Raw genomic sequence first — 18,681 nt, forward strand, 5'->3', positions numbered from 1 at the left:
ATCTGTAATGCCTACATAATTTACAAGACGACCCGGAATGTTCACCTTTTTGCATTTCCAGGAGCAGCTTGTTGAGCACCTTCTGTGTTAGACCGCCGCACCTCGGCAAGCTTACGAAGCCTCACAGAGCGCCACTTTCTACACCCCATCCCTGCCGCTGAGGTGAAGAAATACAATGGGTGTTCCCTCCATTATAGGCCGAGCCATATGTCTTTAAGGCAGATTGGGGTTACAATGGGGGTATTGCTGAACACAGAACTGGTGCTATAAAATTTGAGGTGCATCTCCCCAGTTTTTCCTGCTTGAAACAAAGAAAACTCATGAAAGTGACATTTATGAAAAAAATTAAATTGTATTTATTTTTCACCTGCTTTATAATAAATTTTGCAAACAACTGTGGGGTCAACATACACAGTATAGCCTAGATAAATGGGCAAAGGGGTCTAGATTTCAAAATAGGGACACTTGTGGGGGCGTTCTATCATTTTGGAACCGTGATGGCTCTACAATTGAGCAATGGGGCCTGGAATTCATTCAGTTGTGCCCTGAAATCCAAAGGGTGTTCCTTCCATTATAGGCCTAGCCATGTGTCTTGTAAGTAGATTAGGGCTACAATTTGTATGTTTCTGAACACGGGACAAACAGGGGGGTCCATTTTGGGATGCAAATCTCCATTCATATGTGTAAAAAATACCTGTTCTTGAAATGATACAATTGCCAAAAAAAATGAAAATTGTAATTTTTTCCTTCTGCTTTGCTAAGATTGATTTAAAATCAGTGGAGTCAAAATACGCAATACAACCCTAGATGAATTTGTTAAGGGGCCTAGTTTTCAAAATGGGATCATTTATGGGGGTTCTCTATCGCTTTGGCTGCTCAAGGACTCTACAAGTGGGCAATAGGGCCTGAAGCACCTTCAAGCAAAATGTCACTTTCATTTTATTTCCTTTCACTTTGGGCCTCGTTATACGTACAGACATAAGATTAGGGCCACAATGGGTATGTTTCTGAATACAGGACAAGCAGGGGCATCCATCTTGATCCACAGCCGTGCATCCTCATTTTCATGTTCACTACAGAAAAAAGAACTGTCTTTAAAATGACATATTTGCAAAAATATGAAATTTCATTTTTTATCTCTAAATTGCATTAACTCCTGAAAAAACTGTGGGGTCAAAATACTCCTGACCCCCCTCTGTGAATATATTAAGGGGTGTAGTTTTTAAAACGGGGTCATTTGTGGGAGTATCTGTCATTTTGACACCTAGGAGCCTTTACAATCTTGGCTTGGTGCAGGAAAACAAAATGTTCCTCAAAATTTTAACAAGTAATGTTAAATTTGTACGTCTCCTAAATGGTTAAAAAAACTGAAGTTTTTCAAATGTGCTTCCAGAATAAAGCAAATAGATGGAAATATATAGATAACCAAAAATTTGTACAGCATGTTTGCACATATTTGACATACTGCAGTTGAAACCGTGAAAAAAAAAATGACAGTTTTTGACAATGTTTCCAATGTTGACGCTTTTAATAAATATACACAAATTCTATCGGTCTATTTTAACCGCCTAAATGAAGTACAATATGTTTTAAATTCATGTAGAAGTTTTGGGCACTTTTTTCAGTTGTTTTTTTTTCAATGATAAAGTCCATAAGAAGACACAAAGAAAACACCTTTCCTATAGCATGCTGTGTATTAAAAATGCACCATAAATAAGGCCCTAAATGTGCTACAAACTGACATTTTTTGGGGTGTCTCTCTTTTAGGTTAATGGCATTATTTACACATGCAGCAGGCTATAGGTTTAAACCAACCAAAAAAAATCTGAAAATAATTGAACATGCAATAATTTTGTGAAGGTCTGTGTGGTGTATTTACTAATGGGCTATAGTGAGTCCGTGTGCTGTGCTTAGAATATACAGACAGCACTTGGCCCAAATATACCACCATCTAAATGGGCCTTAACCCTAATAATAATAGGACATTTCCTGTCTTGTAGAGAAAAGTGTTCAGCATTCCTATCCGTATCTTCACAGGCTGGATTACAACGAAAAATAAACACTTCTACAAAGATAACACATCGATCCATTATTCACAATAGAAGATGGTCACAACTCACCTCCTCCCCTCCCTGCACAGTAAGAAAAATCATAAAGTTCCCATTCACTGACAGCATACAGACAAGGTACTCTATGTCTGGAAAGTTTCAGCAATCAGATAAGAAAAAAAGTAAATTCACCGGTATAAACTATTTAGATGGTGGTAAAAGTAAGAGCAACCCTGGGACCATAGTTAAATATGACCAGACGACTGGAATGCCAGAACAGCCTCCCATAGAAGTCAGTGTGTTCCCTCCTGTCCGTTGTGTCTATGGTCCGTGACTTCTGGAACAATGGAAGAAATCCAAATGTGTATAGAAAAATTCCTCTGCGCTTCAGGATCTGGGGGCATATTGTATTGAAGGAGACCCGATATTCCAAAGTATTATTTCAACCTTTTAGGCCTCCCTCACACAGGCGTTTTTGTACAGCGCTGTACAACACACCCATTCATTTTAATGGGGCTGCTCACACAGGGCTGAAAACGCAGAGTCTTCAACGCTGCACTTTAACAGCGTTGTATGTTCTATTTTTACACGTTTTCAGCCCTGTGTCACCCATTGAAATGAATGGGCAGCGGTTTCACCACTGCTAAAACTGCAGCAAAACTTAGTACCGTGTTTTTGGCAGCATTAACCCCACACTGATTTTCGGGAGGGGGGAGATGCTTATATTGCATCGCCGGCGAATCACGCTGTCTGAAGCTTTCCATAGCGTTGCTATGGAAAGCGCAGCCGTGTCCCTTGAGCAGAAAATCATAGCGATTCTCCGTTCACGGGATTCAAATCGCAGCATGCTGCGATTCTCTGCGGTGAGCCTATTTGTCAGAGAACCGTCAGCTGTCTCCTCCTCCCCGGCGGCAGAGAACTGCCACGGGATATCGCTACACCCGTGGATAGGCAGAATTAGCCTTTTATTGGGTGTGGTGTCCAACTTCAGCCAGTAGAGGTCACTACTACTACAATCTACTGTGAGAGGATACAGTAACCAAGTTCTAGGGATATGTTTTAAAAAAAATAAAAAAATAATTATATATATATATATATATATATATATATATATATATATATATAAAAATTATATATATAAAGGAGTGTAAACAAACACGATGAGGAACGGATTCAGACGAGAGATTGGTGTTATTAAGGGCTCATTCACATGACTGTATCCGTAAATTCCGGGGGGGGAAAGGTCACGGGACCCCTGTTCCCAGCTCTGGTCTGCTGCTGATCAGTGCTGCAGCGCTCAGGTGGGTTGATGACACGGCTGTCACTAATGACATCCCATAAACCTGACTGCCATGTGGAAGGTCTACGGAACAGGAAAATTTCAAAAGGAGGACCAGCACACTGGATAACTTTACTTAGAAAAATCTTCTTTTATTCCCCAGTATAAAGGCATAAAAAGACTGCGCCGTTTCGACCTCACATACCAGGCCTTTATCAAGCAAGATTATAGCCACACTCCTTCACTTAAAGGTTGTGCTGCATTCCACTTTTTCTGTTTGATCGGCAGGTCTACGGGACGTCAGCAGGCCTTCGGGTTGGGTGACATGGCGGCGTTGGACTGCGGAGAGTATATATTGTATAGTTTTGGGCACAACCATATAAAATAAGCGTGAAGCCCCCTTTAGCGAGTGGTCTCACATCACTGATCCACTGTGGATTTCCCCCAATTACATTCCAACTGAGTGAAATCTGCGAAGTGCGAACGCAGCTTCAGTTCAGTATTCTTCCCTTTTGGTATTTTTGCATGTGAAGCACGCAGTGAACACGGATACAACATGGATGTATAATACACACATACATGCAGCGACTATGGGGGGGGGGGGATTTACTATTCACAATACAACAGCTTTCTGGTGCAAACTATGCTAGAAATCGTAAAGAAGTGCGCCGTAAATAAGCGTCACGGACGCAAACTAATGCCGGCATTTATGAGGCCGTGATAGGTGATAGTATAGGTGATAGGCCCGGTGTCCCCTGGTATCTGCACGGTCACACACAGGACCCTCACCCTACTTTCTCAGCGAGCTACTGAAGCCACGACGGTACGTACACCGGAACACCCCCCATACCCTGCAGTCCGACGGTGTTCCCTGCCGCCCCGTGCGGAATTCCTGCGGACACCCCTCACTTCCGGCCGCGATGCGCGCATTGGTTCCGCCTGAGATCTGTTTCCTTACGTGTCACTAGAGCAGTGGACACTTCCGGCGGAAGCAGCGACCATGTGCACTGTGTGAGCTGGATTATAGAAGCCGGGACCTCCGAGTTATTGGCAGTAAGTAGTGATGGCGGTAATGTACTACAAGTAGCAGCATTTCTCATGAGCCTCTTATACTGCCCGCAGCGGTGGAGGGAGGTCTGCCAGGAATGTATAATGAGCCTTAGAGCTGCACTTCTTCCATGTATAAGTCTTGGTTAATAAGACGTGTAATATTCCATCATGCCCTCTGTGGCCCCTATGGACGGCGCTACATGTGCAGTTAGGACGCTGTTACACATAGCGATAGTCGTCCGCCCGGACAGTCGCAGTTTGCTGTCAATATAAGCACAAAGATTGTTTATTTCAGGATCGTTCGGTCTCCATACAGGCAGACAAACACGACTGAATGATCCACGTTTAGAGCGACCGGTCATTTCTACTCTTGTGTAAAATGAAAGCTCACGCCTGAGTTGGCGTCCGGCCGCGTTCACTCAGTGCTCAGATCCTAGCAATCCAGAGACGTTTTTCTTTAACGATCGCTCTGTGTAAGAGCTCCCTCATACGTTATTCTCTTTGTTCGCATCACGCTACGATCAGAGACAAGTATTAAAATTTCCCATTTTTTGATTACATTTTTCACCCACCCCTTACCCCCCACTTCTGATCCATCTCTACCAAATAAATTGATGATAATACTGACTATGGCTCCACGTAGCGTTTGCTGCTGACCGAGACGCCGCTGTGGTGACATCGCAGCTCGCTAATGACTTAACTAGTGACTGTCACCATTAGAGGGGCCTCTCCAGGATAGACTTTTGTCACCTGCACGCAAGATAGGTGATTGGTGTGATTTCCCCCAGAACGGCCCCCGCGCCCCCTCTCCTGCTCGCTGAGGGCTACTGCATCTATCCGCAGTGACGGGATTGGACAGAGAGCGGTGGGCAAGCGTGTATGGCTGCCATTTCACTTGGTCTCCTCCTCCTGAGGAAGAGAGGGGACCCGGGACCCCCTTCCTGCATCTCAGCTGTGAGGGCCGTAATTCATGTTCGCTGCATAATTAATGTATGGTACGTCGTTAGTGCGGTGGTGACAGAGGTGACGCTTCAGCAATAAGGTGGAGGATAGCAGCTGCACGTGGAAAGAATATCCTCTAATCCTGACCTGCTGCGAGTACTTGAGGCGAGAAACGCTGGACTACGCTGGCTGCACACTATATTTGCACATATGGCTTCATTTACATTTCCATTTTTGTGCACACGTAAAATAAGACCTGCTCTGTCTTGCTGCACATGTGCACAGCAATGGCCACCATAGAAGTCAATGTAGGGTGCGCAAATGTGTGCGATGTGCGAGAGGATGCCGGACGCGCTGCTTAATTCTATGAATGAAAGAACACATCTGGAACTTGGGGTAAATAGCCATTTAAATTGTTGAGTGTTCATCTGTCGCGCACAAATGCACCTGCCATGCGAGCAAAAATACAGTTTTGTACTCTTATATCATACCACCATCACCACGTTCTCAGGCAGAGAGTTCCATAGTCTCACTGCTCTTACAGTAAAGAACCCCCTTCTATGTTGTCTAGAAACCTTGTGGTGATGAAAGTATTTTTTCTTATATTTGCCATAATAAATAGAAGATTAAAATAAATCAGTCATATAAATACGTTGTGTATTTATGTAACTGAAAAATTACATACTTTACCCGCTGCTGCAGGTTTTTGTGCGCAGAAATACACTGCGTATTGTTTCACTCACAGAAAGTACACAGAAGGGCCCACTGACTTGCTGTGCTAATACAGAGGATTCCTGAGAATTTGCGTCGGCCTATTCACTTCAATGCCTATTGCAATGTGTAATGCGCACTAAAATAGGGCATGCCGCTCCTTTTTTCACACAATCAAACATTTCGTAAAAAATGCACACTTACGAACGAACCCATTGAAATCAATGAGCTCCATTCCCTGCATGTTATGCATGCATAAATTATGTCATGATATGCCAAAGTATGGTCAGGACAGCACCTCTGCCGATTGTAGGCAGGAGATTGGTGAAGTGAACCTATAGCGGTTTATTGCATAAAGGCCAAAGAGTGTGAGCAGAGGATGTGTCATAGGTGAGGGAAACCCTGTCCCAAAGGACATCCAAGGAGAAAGGCTGGGGTGCGACACCCCCGGAGGAAATGAGTAAGGCTGCCTGTCCACGAGCATTTTTGGATTATTTCCCCGCGGCGATAATCCAGCTGCAGGGAACGCAATGCACACTTTCCATAGCATTGCTATGGAAAGCGCAGCCCCCCTGTCCACGAGCGGAGAATGCTCCCGGCCGGCAAATCTGAGCATGCTGCGAATTGCCGCGATTCTCCGCAGTCAGGCTATCTGTCAGATAGGCTGACTGCGGAGATCAGTCTGCTGGCTCCTGCTCCCGGCGGCGGATACCCCAATGCCCGTGGACAGGCAGCCTTATAAATAAGGAAAGAACTCCTGCGCTCGGGAAACCAAGAACACACCAGAAAACACCAATAAGTTAATACAATTAGAGAGGCTACAAGAAGTAGACCTCTTGTGTAATCAATGCAGAGTAGTCATCAAGAATAATAGGACCTCCGTGGTGAAGTCAAAAGGATAAGTATTTTATTTGACAAAAGAGAAGGATGCAACGCATTTCGGAGCTCCAGTTGCTCCTTTATCAAGCACAAGTTTTGGTATTCTCTGCTCCAGGACTTACACAAGGGGTCTTCTTCTTTTAGCCCCTCTAATTGTGTTTTCTGGTGTGTTCTTCCTTCCCTGAGCACAGGAGTTTGTCTCACGTCTTCTACAACTGGCAGCCTAGCGGAAATTAGCACCATATCAATAAGTTATAAACATGTTCCAGGCTTTGGTTTCCCATTGCAGTCTGATGCCAGAAAACCCTTTTGATCCCTGTTTGACCAAGGTCGGCGCACGTATTATGGCACGGCTTTATATTCCACAGACATCTACACGCAGATAACGCTACAAAGATGGAGGAAAAAGAGCAAAAGAAACATCGCAAGAAAAACAGCGGGACGAAAGCCAACAAGAAGCGTAAGCGGCAGCAGGGTGATGGCGGAGCTGGTACCGAGGAAGATGCCAGGAAGAGGAACCCCAAAGCGTTTGCAGTGCAGTCCGCTGTGCGAATGGCCCGAAATTTCCACAGGTAAAGGATTCAGAATCTTACCCATCCCAACTGCTGCGTCCACTCGGTGCGCTCCCTTTAGTTCTACTAGTGGACATCAGAGGAAACCCCATAGCAGATCGTCAGTTCCATCTGCCTACTTTACTAGTTACTGCGATCTGCTAGGTGTTGCATAGTGTCTAGAGGGCAAACCCACATCTCAGACCCCATGTATGGTGGGCACATTGTCTACAAGGGATAGATTGGGGCTCCCTGATCCTATAGCAGCCATAGTGTCATTGTAGATGAACCTGCGTCTATAGACCTCATGCTTGTTGTACAGTGTATTGCAGACCAGTAAGTGTTCCCATTCACTTCTCATCACAGGACACAGGATCTAAAGACCAAGAAGCATCATATACCGGTGGTGGACCGAACTCCTTTAGAGCCACCTCCTGTTGTCGTGGTAGTTGTTGGTCCCCCAAAAGTTGGAAAGAGTACCCTGATCCGATGCTTGATTAAAAACTTTACCAAGCAGAAGCTGACTGAGATCCGCGGACCAGTTACTATTGTGTCCGGTAAGAGTTGATCTTGTAATACGGGATAAGATGAAGAATTTCTGATTCATAAAATGTTATTGACAGTTTTTATTTTGTCCTAGGGAAAAATCAGCATGTCCAGTCTGTGGCCACCAGGGGCCAGTACTCAGATTCTTCTAGAACACAAACTGTCACTTTGTATTATTATTTACCAACAGATAATAAGGAGTAACTTCGTATGTCTTTGTATCACTCGGGCCCCATTCACATCTGCACAGAACCGGCAAAAAATCCTGGACAGAACGGCACAGCATGCTGCGCTATTTTGTCCATGAAAGCATTAGATGACATGCTGGAAGCCAAATAAACCCAATTATAGTCAGCGGGATCCGTCTGGTGCCATTCCTGTCTGGTGCTTCTGGTATTTTTGTTGTTTGGCTCCAAGGACGAAGCCAAACAATGGCAATCGCACTGGAGGCAGGATACGGATATGAATGGGGGCCTTGGATCATGATTGTGGAAAAGGTTTTATCACCTATCCACAGGATCCGTGGCAAACCCTGCACACATTATATTACATACAGACTTGCCGTGAATTCTGTTGTGAATTTCATCCCCTCAATTGAAGTGATTATTTCTGCAGCATAGACTAACGCTGCGGATGTAAAATCTGCACCGCAATTTGATATGCGATGCTCCTTGTGGATGAGATTTCTTTAGATCTCCACATTGCTTCTACCTTAAATGCAGATTCCCTGCAGCGTTCCTCGCAGTGTCAGTGCCTGTAGGGAGTTTGCTCTGGTATTTCACCTGGCTCTGGCCACTGATACAAACTGTTGCTGCGCTGTGGGGTCTCAGCTAGCTGTTCGGGGTCTTTGTGTGCTGCAGGTTTATATTATTAAAGTCAATGCATCAAGAAAAAAAATGGGACCCTACTTCCTCAGTGGCCAGGATTTAGTTTTCACTACTTTGTCTAATCTGTATCTTATGTTTGTTTTCATTTTAGGAAAGAAAAGACGTCTCACCATCATTGAATGCGGCTGTGACATCAATACAATGATAGATTTGGCCAAAGTTGCAGACTTGGTAAATGATTGGGGTGACATTGCTTGCTTGTCTAGTCCCCAAGCTGTAATGACCTGAAGTCTAGTTCTGAAGGGGTTAATTGTCCATGTTCCTGCACCTTGACTAGTATTGTATTTGTCAGGCACAAGTTTTATGTCACTTCTAGTTTTGGGGGTTGACAACTGTAGACCTTGAAGATACAGTAGTGAGTATCATGCAAGCTGTTGGTGGAGATTGTAAGGTTCTTCATTAGGACACGCGTCTTGTGAAACCCTGAGGACCCAATTGTAAGCCAGTGAGGCCCTCTGGGTGCTGCCGGTCTACATCTTATGACAGCTCTCATACGACACTGATGTGAGCAGAGAAGGTCCCCCTGCAATATTTAGAACTGTCCTCCCCTCCGCTGCTTTCACCATTGCTTTCTTTCTTTTCCCAGTCCTTTTCTAAGGAATGTTTAGTTGTAGGATGTAGTTCTTTTGTCCATAGAGATGTAGCAGTGCTGACCTTGTAATTGACCGGTTCCTTTGTGCACTGTGTTAAATAGTTTGAAAACATATGGGACGATTTGCTCGGCTCCTCTCACCAGTAAAAGAGCAAACAATAAAGTAACTTCCAATCTTGCAGTTGTTGTTCATGCTCAGCGCTGGACATGTTGCTCTCTTTGGATTCTGCATCTTTTCTTTGTTCTGTGTTGTCCTGTTCCTCTGTTGTTCCTCCTGGAAATGCAATAATAAATTGAAAATATTGTAATTATTCCTCTGTCAATGCTTTCTTCTGCAGTCCGGTACTGTCCTGTCGGTGTGTTCTTAGCAATTGCTCTGTCTCCATACTAACAAGCTTTCTTCTCAATCAGGTCCTAATGCTCATAGACGCTAGCTTCGGTTTTGAAATGGAGACCTTTGAGTTCTTGAATATATGCCAGGTTCACGGCTTTCCAAAAATAATGGGCGTCTTGACTCACCTGGACTCCTTCAGAAATAACAAGCAGCTGCGCAAAGTCAAGAAGAAGCTGAAGCACCGATTCTGGACGGAGGTCTACCAGGTAGGTCGTATTTTAAATGGTGTGTTAACATGTCTAATGAGGAAAGTATGATTTACAGTATAGGGTCTCTGGCCGTGTCTGCTCTCTTGTGTACACAGCCATAACATTGCAGCCACTGACTGGAGACACACATAACAGTGATTATCCTGTGACGATGGTGGGTATATAATGTAGTAAGTGAACCAGCAGGTCTCAACCTGATTTTTTGGAATCGGGAAAGATAGTCAAGTATAAGGGTCATATTGTGATGGCCGACGACCGGGTCAGAGCAGTTCTGAAATGGCAGGTCTTATGCGGTGGTGCGTAGTGGTCAGCACCTGCCTAAAGGGCAACAGGGTCATTGATGCATGTTGGGAATGAAGGCTGTCTGGCCCCACAGAAAGCTTCTGTGGCACAAATTGCTTCAAAACCTAAAGGGGTATTCTGGGGATTCAAAGTGAGAGTTCTACACTTCATATGGGGTTAATATGTCATTTTACAGTATAATGTTATAACTTGTATTACAAAGCTGCAGAAATATTACTTCACCTGTGATCCCCTCCTACTTAGTTCTCCATTGGTATCTAATAGTTACATCCTGTACGCTGCGCTGTTTACTGGCATGCTCAGCGACTTCACATTTATAATAATGCAGCTTGTACAGTTCTGAATGCGTCAGTAAGTGGCAGTGGGGCATTGTGGGAGATGTAGTTTTTGAACTCGAGGGTCGCAATTTTAAATAACAATGTGGAAATCTGAAAAGGGCTTGAACGCAGTGGATGGAGCAAGTAGGAAAACAGACACTGGAGTCAGTTTGATGATTTAGATGGATGTTTGGAATAATGGCATAAGCGGGAATGTTAGGGAAATTTTGTCCCGTCTCCGGAATACCCCTTTAAGGATGACTATGATAGAGCGTTGTCAGAACACAAAATGCATCATAGCTTGCTGAGCTGCTGAACTTTCAGATTGCCCATTCTAAACCACTGAAAGCGCCTGCAACGGACATGTGAGCATCAGAAGTCGGCCGCAGGGCAGTGCAGGAAGGTGGGCTGGTCTGACGAGTCACGGTTTACTCTATATAATGACAACGACTTGGGGGGAAAATGATGGCACCCGGATGCAGTGCATATTCTGTTGGGTCCTGCCATTCACATGATACGTACCAATTACCTAAACCTTGTAGCAGTCCCAGTACAATCCTTCGTGTCAGCCGTCTCTTTCTGCATGGTAATGCGCTCTGCGCCACTCAGAGATGGAAGAAGATGACAGAGGTGAAGCTGCTGATTTGGCCTTTAGGTTCTCTATCCTATATAAGGCCTGTGATTGCGATGCTGTGGCTGGTGGGTGTATAATACTGCCCGGATGTCTGTGGGATGTGACGTTAATGCTCTAAATTCACCTAGTTATAGGTGATATGCTTTCTTGGCTGACATCGGGTTATATTTCCTTCACCAGGGTGCCAAGCTCTTTTACCTGTCTGGGATGGTGTATGCCGAATACCAGAAGCAAGAAATCCGTAATCTGGGGCGGTTCATATCTGTCATGAAGTTTCGCCCTCTGACCTGGCAGACATCACATCCGTATGTCCTTGCAGACAGGTGAGTGTCGTCTTGACCAATGTGACCGGCCTGTGGAGGTGCTTCCTGGGGAAGATGTTACACTTCTCTGTATCAGACCGCCCGGATTATTTCAGCATTTACAGAGTTCTTAGTTCTCCATAATATAAAAAGTGAGGTGGTCATGTGACCCGGTAATCTTCCTGTTCTTATGTCATAGGATCTCCTGAAAAGCTGCTGTTCAGTTGTGTTAATGCCTCAAACAAGTACTTATTGGATTTTCCAAGTTGTCTCTCTTAGTACATACTTGTTAAAATACAATTCTGGAGCAACTTTTCTTTGGACTGTACATATTCCTCTGTTGTTCTTCCTGGAACTGTATGGATAAATTGACAACTGGGCGTTACTACTGTGGCATGTCGGTACACATGTTTACATTGTCCAGTGTAGGAAGGGGAAAGCTAACTCTCACTTCCAGGAAGAATGACACAATGCAAGGTTCTAAGAGGAGATGCTCCAGAGTTGTGTTGTCGTGGGGAGTACTGGCTGTTTTGTACCGATTAATTGAGACTATGAGCAGTTGCACGTACCGTCACGCTCTGCCCCTAAGGGCTCGTGTCCACGGACGTGTTTTTATTGTGTATTATGCCCGTGTTATACTCAGTGAATGGAGTCAGTGAAAGTCAATAGACTTTCATTGATCCATGCACATGCATTTGTAGATACGGATGAGAAATAGACTGCAGCGTGAGCCCTATTCTTTTGTATAGGCAGCATATGCAACGCTGTCCATACACAATACATTGTTTATGGGCGGCAATTCACATGCAACCCCGCTATAAGATTTAAAAAATAGACACACTGCGCTTGTCCGTGAGATATGTGTGCACAAGATATGTGTGCATGAGATACATGGGCATGTGCAGTGCACTCACTGCCCATATGTGGTCTCCACTGACAGCAGCAGCATTTTACCCATACGCCCGTGGACATGAGCCACAGATGTTTACCAATGATATACAGATTTTTTGGTCTGATTAGTTCTGGTGATTATGTGAATGTAAATGTACACTGTATGGCCACTTTATTAGAGACACTGGCCCTTTCACGTTTAGAGATACTTTGTATGGAAACTACACGTGCGACCAGGATCCTACATGCAATAGTCATGGGACCCTCAGGACCTTCCCACCTGCAATAATTCTGGGTCCTGGGGACCTGCAGGGCCTCCCTACATGCAATAATCTTGGTTCTTGGGGGACCTGCAGGGCCTCCCTACATGCAATAATCCTGGGTCCTGGGATCCACAGGACCTTCCTCCCGCCTGGTCATTAGAGAAGAGCTCCACATGCTGCAGTGCTTTATGCCAGAATACATGTACAAGCATATATGTGTCCATCTTTATTCATCACAAACTAAGTTTTCCAGAAACAAGACTGTCTGCATGCTAAAATACTGACATTTTGAAGCTCCGTTTCCATATGCAATATGCAGTTTGTTTGTTTTCCTCTTAGGTTGGAAGATCTAACAAATCCTGAAGACATCAGGCTGAATCCAAAGACAGACCGCAAAGTGTCGCTGTACGGTTACCTGCGGGGGGCACATTTGAAGAATAAGAGCCAAGTTCACATACCAGGTATTTTTCTATTGCTTTTTCACATAACTTTTGGATTTCCAGCTTCTTCTTTTCAGATTCCTTTTAATCCTTTCGCTCTTTGATAATGTATTACTCTAGATCGGATGGTTTTATTAAGCAGTGTTTCTATAGGTGTTGGAGATTTTGCGCTCTCGGAGGTGAGCTTCCTGCCGGACCCCTGTCCTCTCCCAGACCAGCTTAAAAAACGTTCTCTGAATGAGAAGGAGAAGACTATTTATGCCCCGCTCTCTGGGGTTGGAGGCGTTGTGTACGATAAAGATGCCGTGTACATCGACTTGGGGCCGAACTATATTCAACAGGAGCAACAGGTACGACATAACAGCAGACTCTCTTTAATCTAGTTGAGACGCAAGAGTATCTAAATGGGCTGGGCATATTAGCTAAAATGCATCATTGCATCTCTGACTGCGATACTGTTTAATGCTTCATTTAGACGGGGTGATCTGCACAAGTGGGTGATGTCACCTCAAGTTGCTAGCGTTCGCGCAGAGCATTTAGCAGATTATCGCTGACGTTCTGTGTGAAGCGCTGAGGGGGTGCGTTTACATGCAGTGACAAGTTAGGGATCCAGTGATGATTTTCATGCTGGTTGTAAGTGAGGGATAATGAAAATAAATTATTTTTTTAAAATTTAAACATAAAGATTATCGTGCATTTTTATTAGTTTGAATGAATTTTACACGATAATCATCCCGTGTAGATGGCCCTTAAGTTGAGTTCTGTCTTTATAGTCTTGTAGGCACAGCTGTATCTCAGATCCTTGTCACAGATACATGGGCATCCGATTATACAGAGTACCGTAGGGTTTTGGGGGGAACTTGATGGGCATGTTTTGTTTTTTTCTCAAATTTTATCAACTAAGAAAAGGCATTTTTTTCCCCTGTGGAGAGTTGTGACATGCTGCTTCACATGTCCTATTGGGAGATACAGTGCATCAAAGAGACATCGTGTGACAGCACACAGTGTGCCCATAAGTCTCTGATAAGGACCCTTAGTTCTCTGCACTTGTATAACACCTAAAGTGGTTCTTAATTTTAGAGAATTTCCCAGGAGGTTACATGGGGAGTGGAGGCTCTTCCTGCACCTTGCCTTTTTGCAAGTTGCTATTTTGAGTTCTGAAAATCTATGTTTACAACCTATAAGGCTCATGGTCATTACTGGGTGCTGGTGCTGCGTTCTTTTAGGCCGAGAATGGAAGCGGTTGCTGTGTCTTGTTACTATTTGGGTAAATAGATGACTGCATTCCGTAAGAGATCCATAGATTTTTCTTTGAAATGGCTACAAGTGGTTAAAATGATGAATCTCAATGACTGCTTTTTATCTTCCCACAGAGAGCCGCAAAACCTTCACATGAACTGGTGCAGAGTCTCATTTCCACTAATGTCACTATCGATTCCAAGATGTCCACCAGCAGAGTGTCTTTATTCACTGACTCAAAACCTCTGGCCATAGAGGATGTTGAAAGCAAAGAGTAAGTTTAAAGAGGATATTTCATGAAAATGTCAGGTATTGTAAATGGGAAATTTTAAGTTAGACTTAAATAGTGTCTGGACTACTAGTGCGGTCAGAGGCAAACGAGTGTATTCCTTCCACATTTATGCATCCATAGTGTGGACCAGTGTCCCCGGCCTGACCGCTGAGCATTATAGAAATCTATAATGCTTGTACTTTAGGTCAGGAGACCCGCAGTCAGGCCGGGACACTTGTCCATATTACAGATACATAAATGCTGCTGGAATATGCTCATCTGTCAGTTGTCTAAAGAAGTCAGCCTGCCAATCATCTGTCCTTTGGCAAACACAAGTTTGCCAAGACTAATTTTTGCATTATGCCAAAACAAAAATCCAAAAAACTGCGCTCGTTTAGAACAGGAACCGCACGGTGACCACCAGTCGTAGCAATAGACCTTATTTTATTACAGATAACACATAAAATATCATAGGTGCAACACGTTTCGATGCTCCATAGCATTTTTATCAATCATTGTATACTGCACAGGAGCGAGCTTCGCTGACTCTCTGACAGAGCGGCCAGCAGGGGGCGGGGCGGCTCTAGGAGATTTCACTCTTCGCTCTCCCCTGCCCCTATCCATTCACTTAACACAACAGCCATTCAGTACTGAACGATCAGCGTTCAGTTCATCTTTCATCGTTTATACAGCCTAAACGATGATCGTTCAGTGTAAACAGCAGCCATTCAGTACTAAATGGCCGCTGTTAAAGTGAATAGAGAGGGGTGGGGGAGAGCGAGGAGTGAAATCTCCAGCCACCTCGGTGCGAGCCAACGATACTCACTCCTGTGCAACAGCACGGGAGCAAGTACATGCAGGGACGAGTGTCGGACATTCGTCCCGTGTAAATGGGGCTTTAGTTTAGTTTATCTCTTCTGAACGGTCTTATTAGGAAATTTACGACCACAACAAATATTATTTTTGCTGTTGTCATAAATTAGCTGATAAGAACTTTCGGCAGTGGAGATGTAAGGTCTGAAAACCAAGCCGTCAGTCCACCACATTGAGTGATCTGAAAGGAGATGCTTTCTGCAGCGTTCTATACATATGTAAAATCTGCAGAAATCAAACCGTGTGAATTCTTAATGAAACTCTTTTGCAAAAATGATTTCCAGACAAAAATACATTCATTCAAGTAGAAAAAAGTTGTACCTAAAGGTGTTCATAGCTTTTAAGTACTCTGAGCCAGCAGGGAAATGGTGAAGGTGGACATTAAAGGGGTTATCCCAAAATAGACTTTTAGCACCTATCAATGGGGAGGGGGGATTTTGCCACTGAGACCCCAATCGATCCCGAGAATGGGCATCCTGTGTTTCCTCCTCTCCTGTTACTGTGGGTAGTTGCAGCGAGCCAACAGTGACATGGAGATTGAATGGAGCTGCAATCACACATGCACATTGCCGCTCCATTCATTTCAATGGGGCTGCCAGAAGTGGCCAAATACAAGCACTTTGATATCCCCAGCTATTTGATTGAAGTGTGCCATGGTGCTCCATTTATCTTCAATTAGATACCCAATTTCTGTATCAGTGGAGGTCTCCGTGGTGAGACCCCCATCAATCAGACTTTTATCACCTATACTATGGATAGGTGATAAAAGTAAATTCTGATACAACCCCTTTATCTGCCCTAAGCATCACACTTTTTGCCATAAATCCTTTCATTAAGTTAGACTTCTAGGGATACTGGCAACGACATCGTCTGTGTCCTAATCGACAGGACTGTTGCCATAGCACCATCATACCCTAAACCTGAGTGGTTACCATTAACCCCATAACTATACTACCGAAGATGTTATAGTGCCCCTTCAGTTTGCTGGCAGACCACCAGGGAGGCAACATGTTATCATGTTGGAGCAGTGCGTGGTTCTTCGGACACTGTATTAGTTTCTGTGATTTAATTGGGCACTGTTTGCAGTATTCAATTCTATAGTGTTTCTATTTTAAGACGATTTACCTGGAGGCTGTGTGGTGCTGTGATAAAGGACACATGCTTATGGTGGTGTGTGACAATGTCTTATTTGATGCTGTGTTGGGTTGTCGGTGGGAGCAATGGCCAGGAGTGTAAGTGAAGACATGCAGGAGAAGATGGAGATCATGGCGCTGCTTGACAGAAGAAATAGAAATGCTGTATCAGCAATGCGTTTCAGTGTATCGTCTCTTTCCTCGGACCATTAACAAAAGGTACACGAATAGACAAGCGTATAAGAAGTGGTGGGTGACGTCACCAGGTCTTGTGGCATAGGTCATAGGACTAGATCAGATGATGCATCAAAGCAAACCAAATGACATCAAGGCAAACAATAACGGCAGTTAAAAATGTGTTCAGAAGAAGTGCAATAGCTTGTAGTAATATTCTGCTTCCAGAATGCAAAGTGCTGAACTTGGAGCTTCATGTTGAACAAATGGTGAAATCAAATAGCAACTTGTATCAATATTCTAAAAACACGATACAATGCAGCTGCTGTGTTAAGAATATTACCTTTTGTTAATGGTCTGAGGAAGGTGCCGATGCAAGACTGAAAGACACTGCTGATGCAGCTTTTCTAAGAACCGCTGACTTCCTGTCCTTCTGTAAAGCTGCTCCGTAATCTCCATCTCCTGCATATCTCCAGTTGACTACAGAGGTATACTGCTGATCATCCGGGGAGGCAGCAGCGATTGTGAACGCTCTCTCCTCTAGTGCAACAACAAAGGCACCATTTTGCCTTTCCCTGTGGCTCTCTACCTCCTGCTGACGGGCTTCTCTGCACTATGGGGCGCTGTGCTTTTTTCTCTTTATTAGATCTGTCTAAGGGCCACGCAGAAGCCTAGAGGGAACATCAGCAGGGACTATTACCTCATGTATTGCTGGCAGTTTTTGCAGAGGTTTGTCTTCATGGTGTCCGGTACTAATTGTTTAATACTATTGATTAGGTTTGAAATGCCAACTGAGGAGAAAGTAATAGATGCTGAAACTGGTCGGATGCGTCGTAAAGCTGTGTTTACTGGAGACCAAAATGAGGAATCTGACGAGGAAGAATCTGATGAAGAGGAAGAAGAGGATGAGGATGAAGTTGAAGAAGAAGCTGATATGTCTGGGGAAGAAAGTGATTGTGAAGAAGAAAATGAATTTACGAGCCGGAGAGCTGCTAAAAAAATTAAAGTAGAGGAGCAACATAAAGCTTCGGAGATGCCGGTGTTCGCGGACAGCGACGATGACTTGGAGCACAGTGAGGATGAAGAGCACAACAATGAGGAGAAGAATGTTGTGGTAAAGAAAAAGGGTAAATCCATGAAAAGGGCACCGAAGGAAGAAAGAGAGGGAAAATCAACAGCAGCGATGGATAGTGGGAATTGCACTGGGGAGGACGGCATCTCCTCCGAGTATGAAGAAGTGGAAACTATGGATGCTGATGAAGAACAATCTAAGGATACAGATGAAGAATGTGAAGGCACATCTGAAGAGGACAGCGATGATGCAGAAGACTTATTAAAAGAAGATGAAGACTTTATAGAAGACAATAATGCTTTTGAAGACACAGTAGGTGAGTCACTATGGTATATGTCCCCAGAATATCCTCTTGAGCTGCTCATACATACCACGTGTTTCTCCACTGCTAAATGCAGTTCATCTAATGTTCACTATAATGTTTGTAAGATGATCAATTTTCATAGCTTTTTACACAAAGTGGTAGAACAACATGCTGGCCAACGTCTACAGAAAACTGACATGAAATCGGTGTCTAATTCGTAAAAACCATACTCTGTATAGGCAGCTTTATTTGTTTTCAGACTCTCTTATTGAATTTATAAACCAAAATGTTCCATAACTCAGGATATTGTAGGCTTTGCAGAGCCAATAATGTCATTTGTTATTGCAAAAGTTTAAAGGATACCTGCACTTTCAGAA

The 18,681-nt window shown here is 44.0% G+C and overlaps 1 protein-coding gene and 1 long non-coding RNA gene across 2 annotated transcripts in view; one reads left to right on the top strand and one right to left on the bottom strand.

Moving 5' to 3' along the window:
* Positions 1-372: 372 nt before the first annotated feature.
* LOC136624787 (uncharacterized) lies at positions 373-4,216 on the bottom strand. Its single transcript, XR_010792431.1, has 3 exons — positions 4,117-4,216; positions 3,533-3,666; positions 373-1,073 (listed from the first exon to the last, which is right to left on the bottom strand). It is a non-coding gene; the product is annotated as an uncharacterized lncRNA (long non-coding RNA).
* An 87-nt stretch (positions 4,217-4,303) lies between these two features.
* Positions 4,304-18,681, top strand: part of BMS1 (BMS1 ribosome biogenesis factor) — a 33,889-nt gene continuing 19,511 nt past the window's right edge. The window contains exons 1-10 of the mRNA XM_066600399.1: positions 4,304-4,380; positions 7,278-7,481; positions 7,827-8,017; positions 8,985-9,064; positions 9,897-10,085; positions 11,523-11,665; positions 13,138-13,259; positions 13,392-13,588; positions 14,612-14,751; positions 17,706-18,316. Of these exons, the coding sequence (XP_066456496.1) occupies positions 7,306-7,481; positions 7,827-8,017; positions 8,985-9,064; positions 9,897-10,085; positions 11,523-11,665; positions 13,138-13,259; positions 13,392-13,588; positions 14,612-14,751; positions 17,706-18,316 (1,849 nt within the window). The 5' untranslated portion in view covers positions 4,304-4,380; positions 7,278-7,305. The remainder of the gene's footprint in view (positions 4,381-7,277; positions 7,482-7,826; positions 8,018-8,984; positions 9,065-9,896; positions 10,086-11,522; positions 11,666-13,137; positions 13,260-13,391; positions 13,589-14,611; positions 14,752-17,705; positions 18,317-18,681) is intronic.

The sequence above is a fragment of the Eleutherodactylus coqui genome, chromosome 4, assembly GCF_035609145.1.
Source record: "Eleutherodactylus coqui strain aEleCoq1 chromosome 4, aEleCoq1.hap1, whole genome shotgun sequence".
NCBI lineage: Eukaryota > Metazoa > Chordata > Amphibia > Anura > Eleutherodactylidae > Eleutherodactylus > Eleutherodactylus coqui.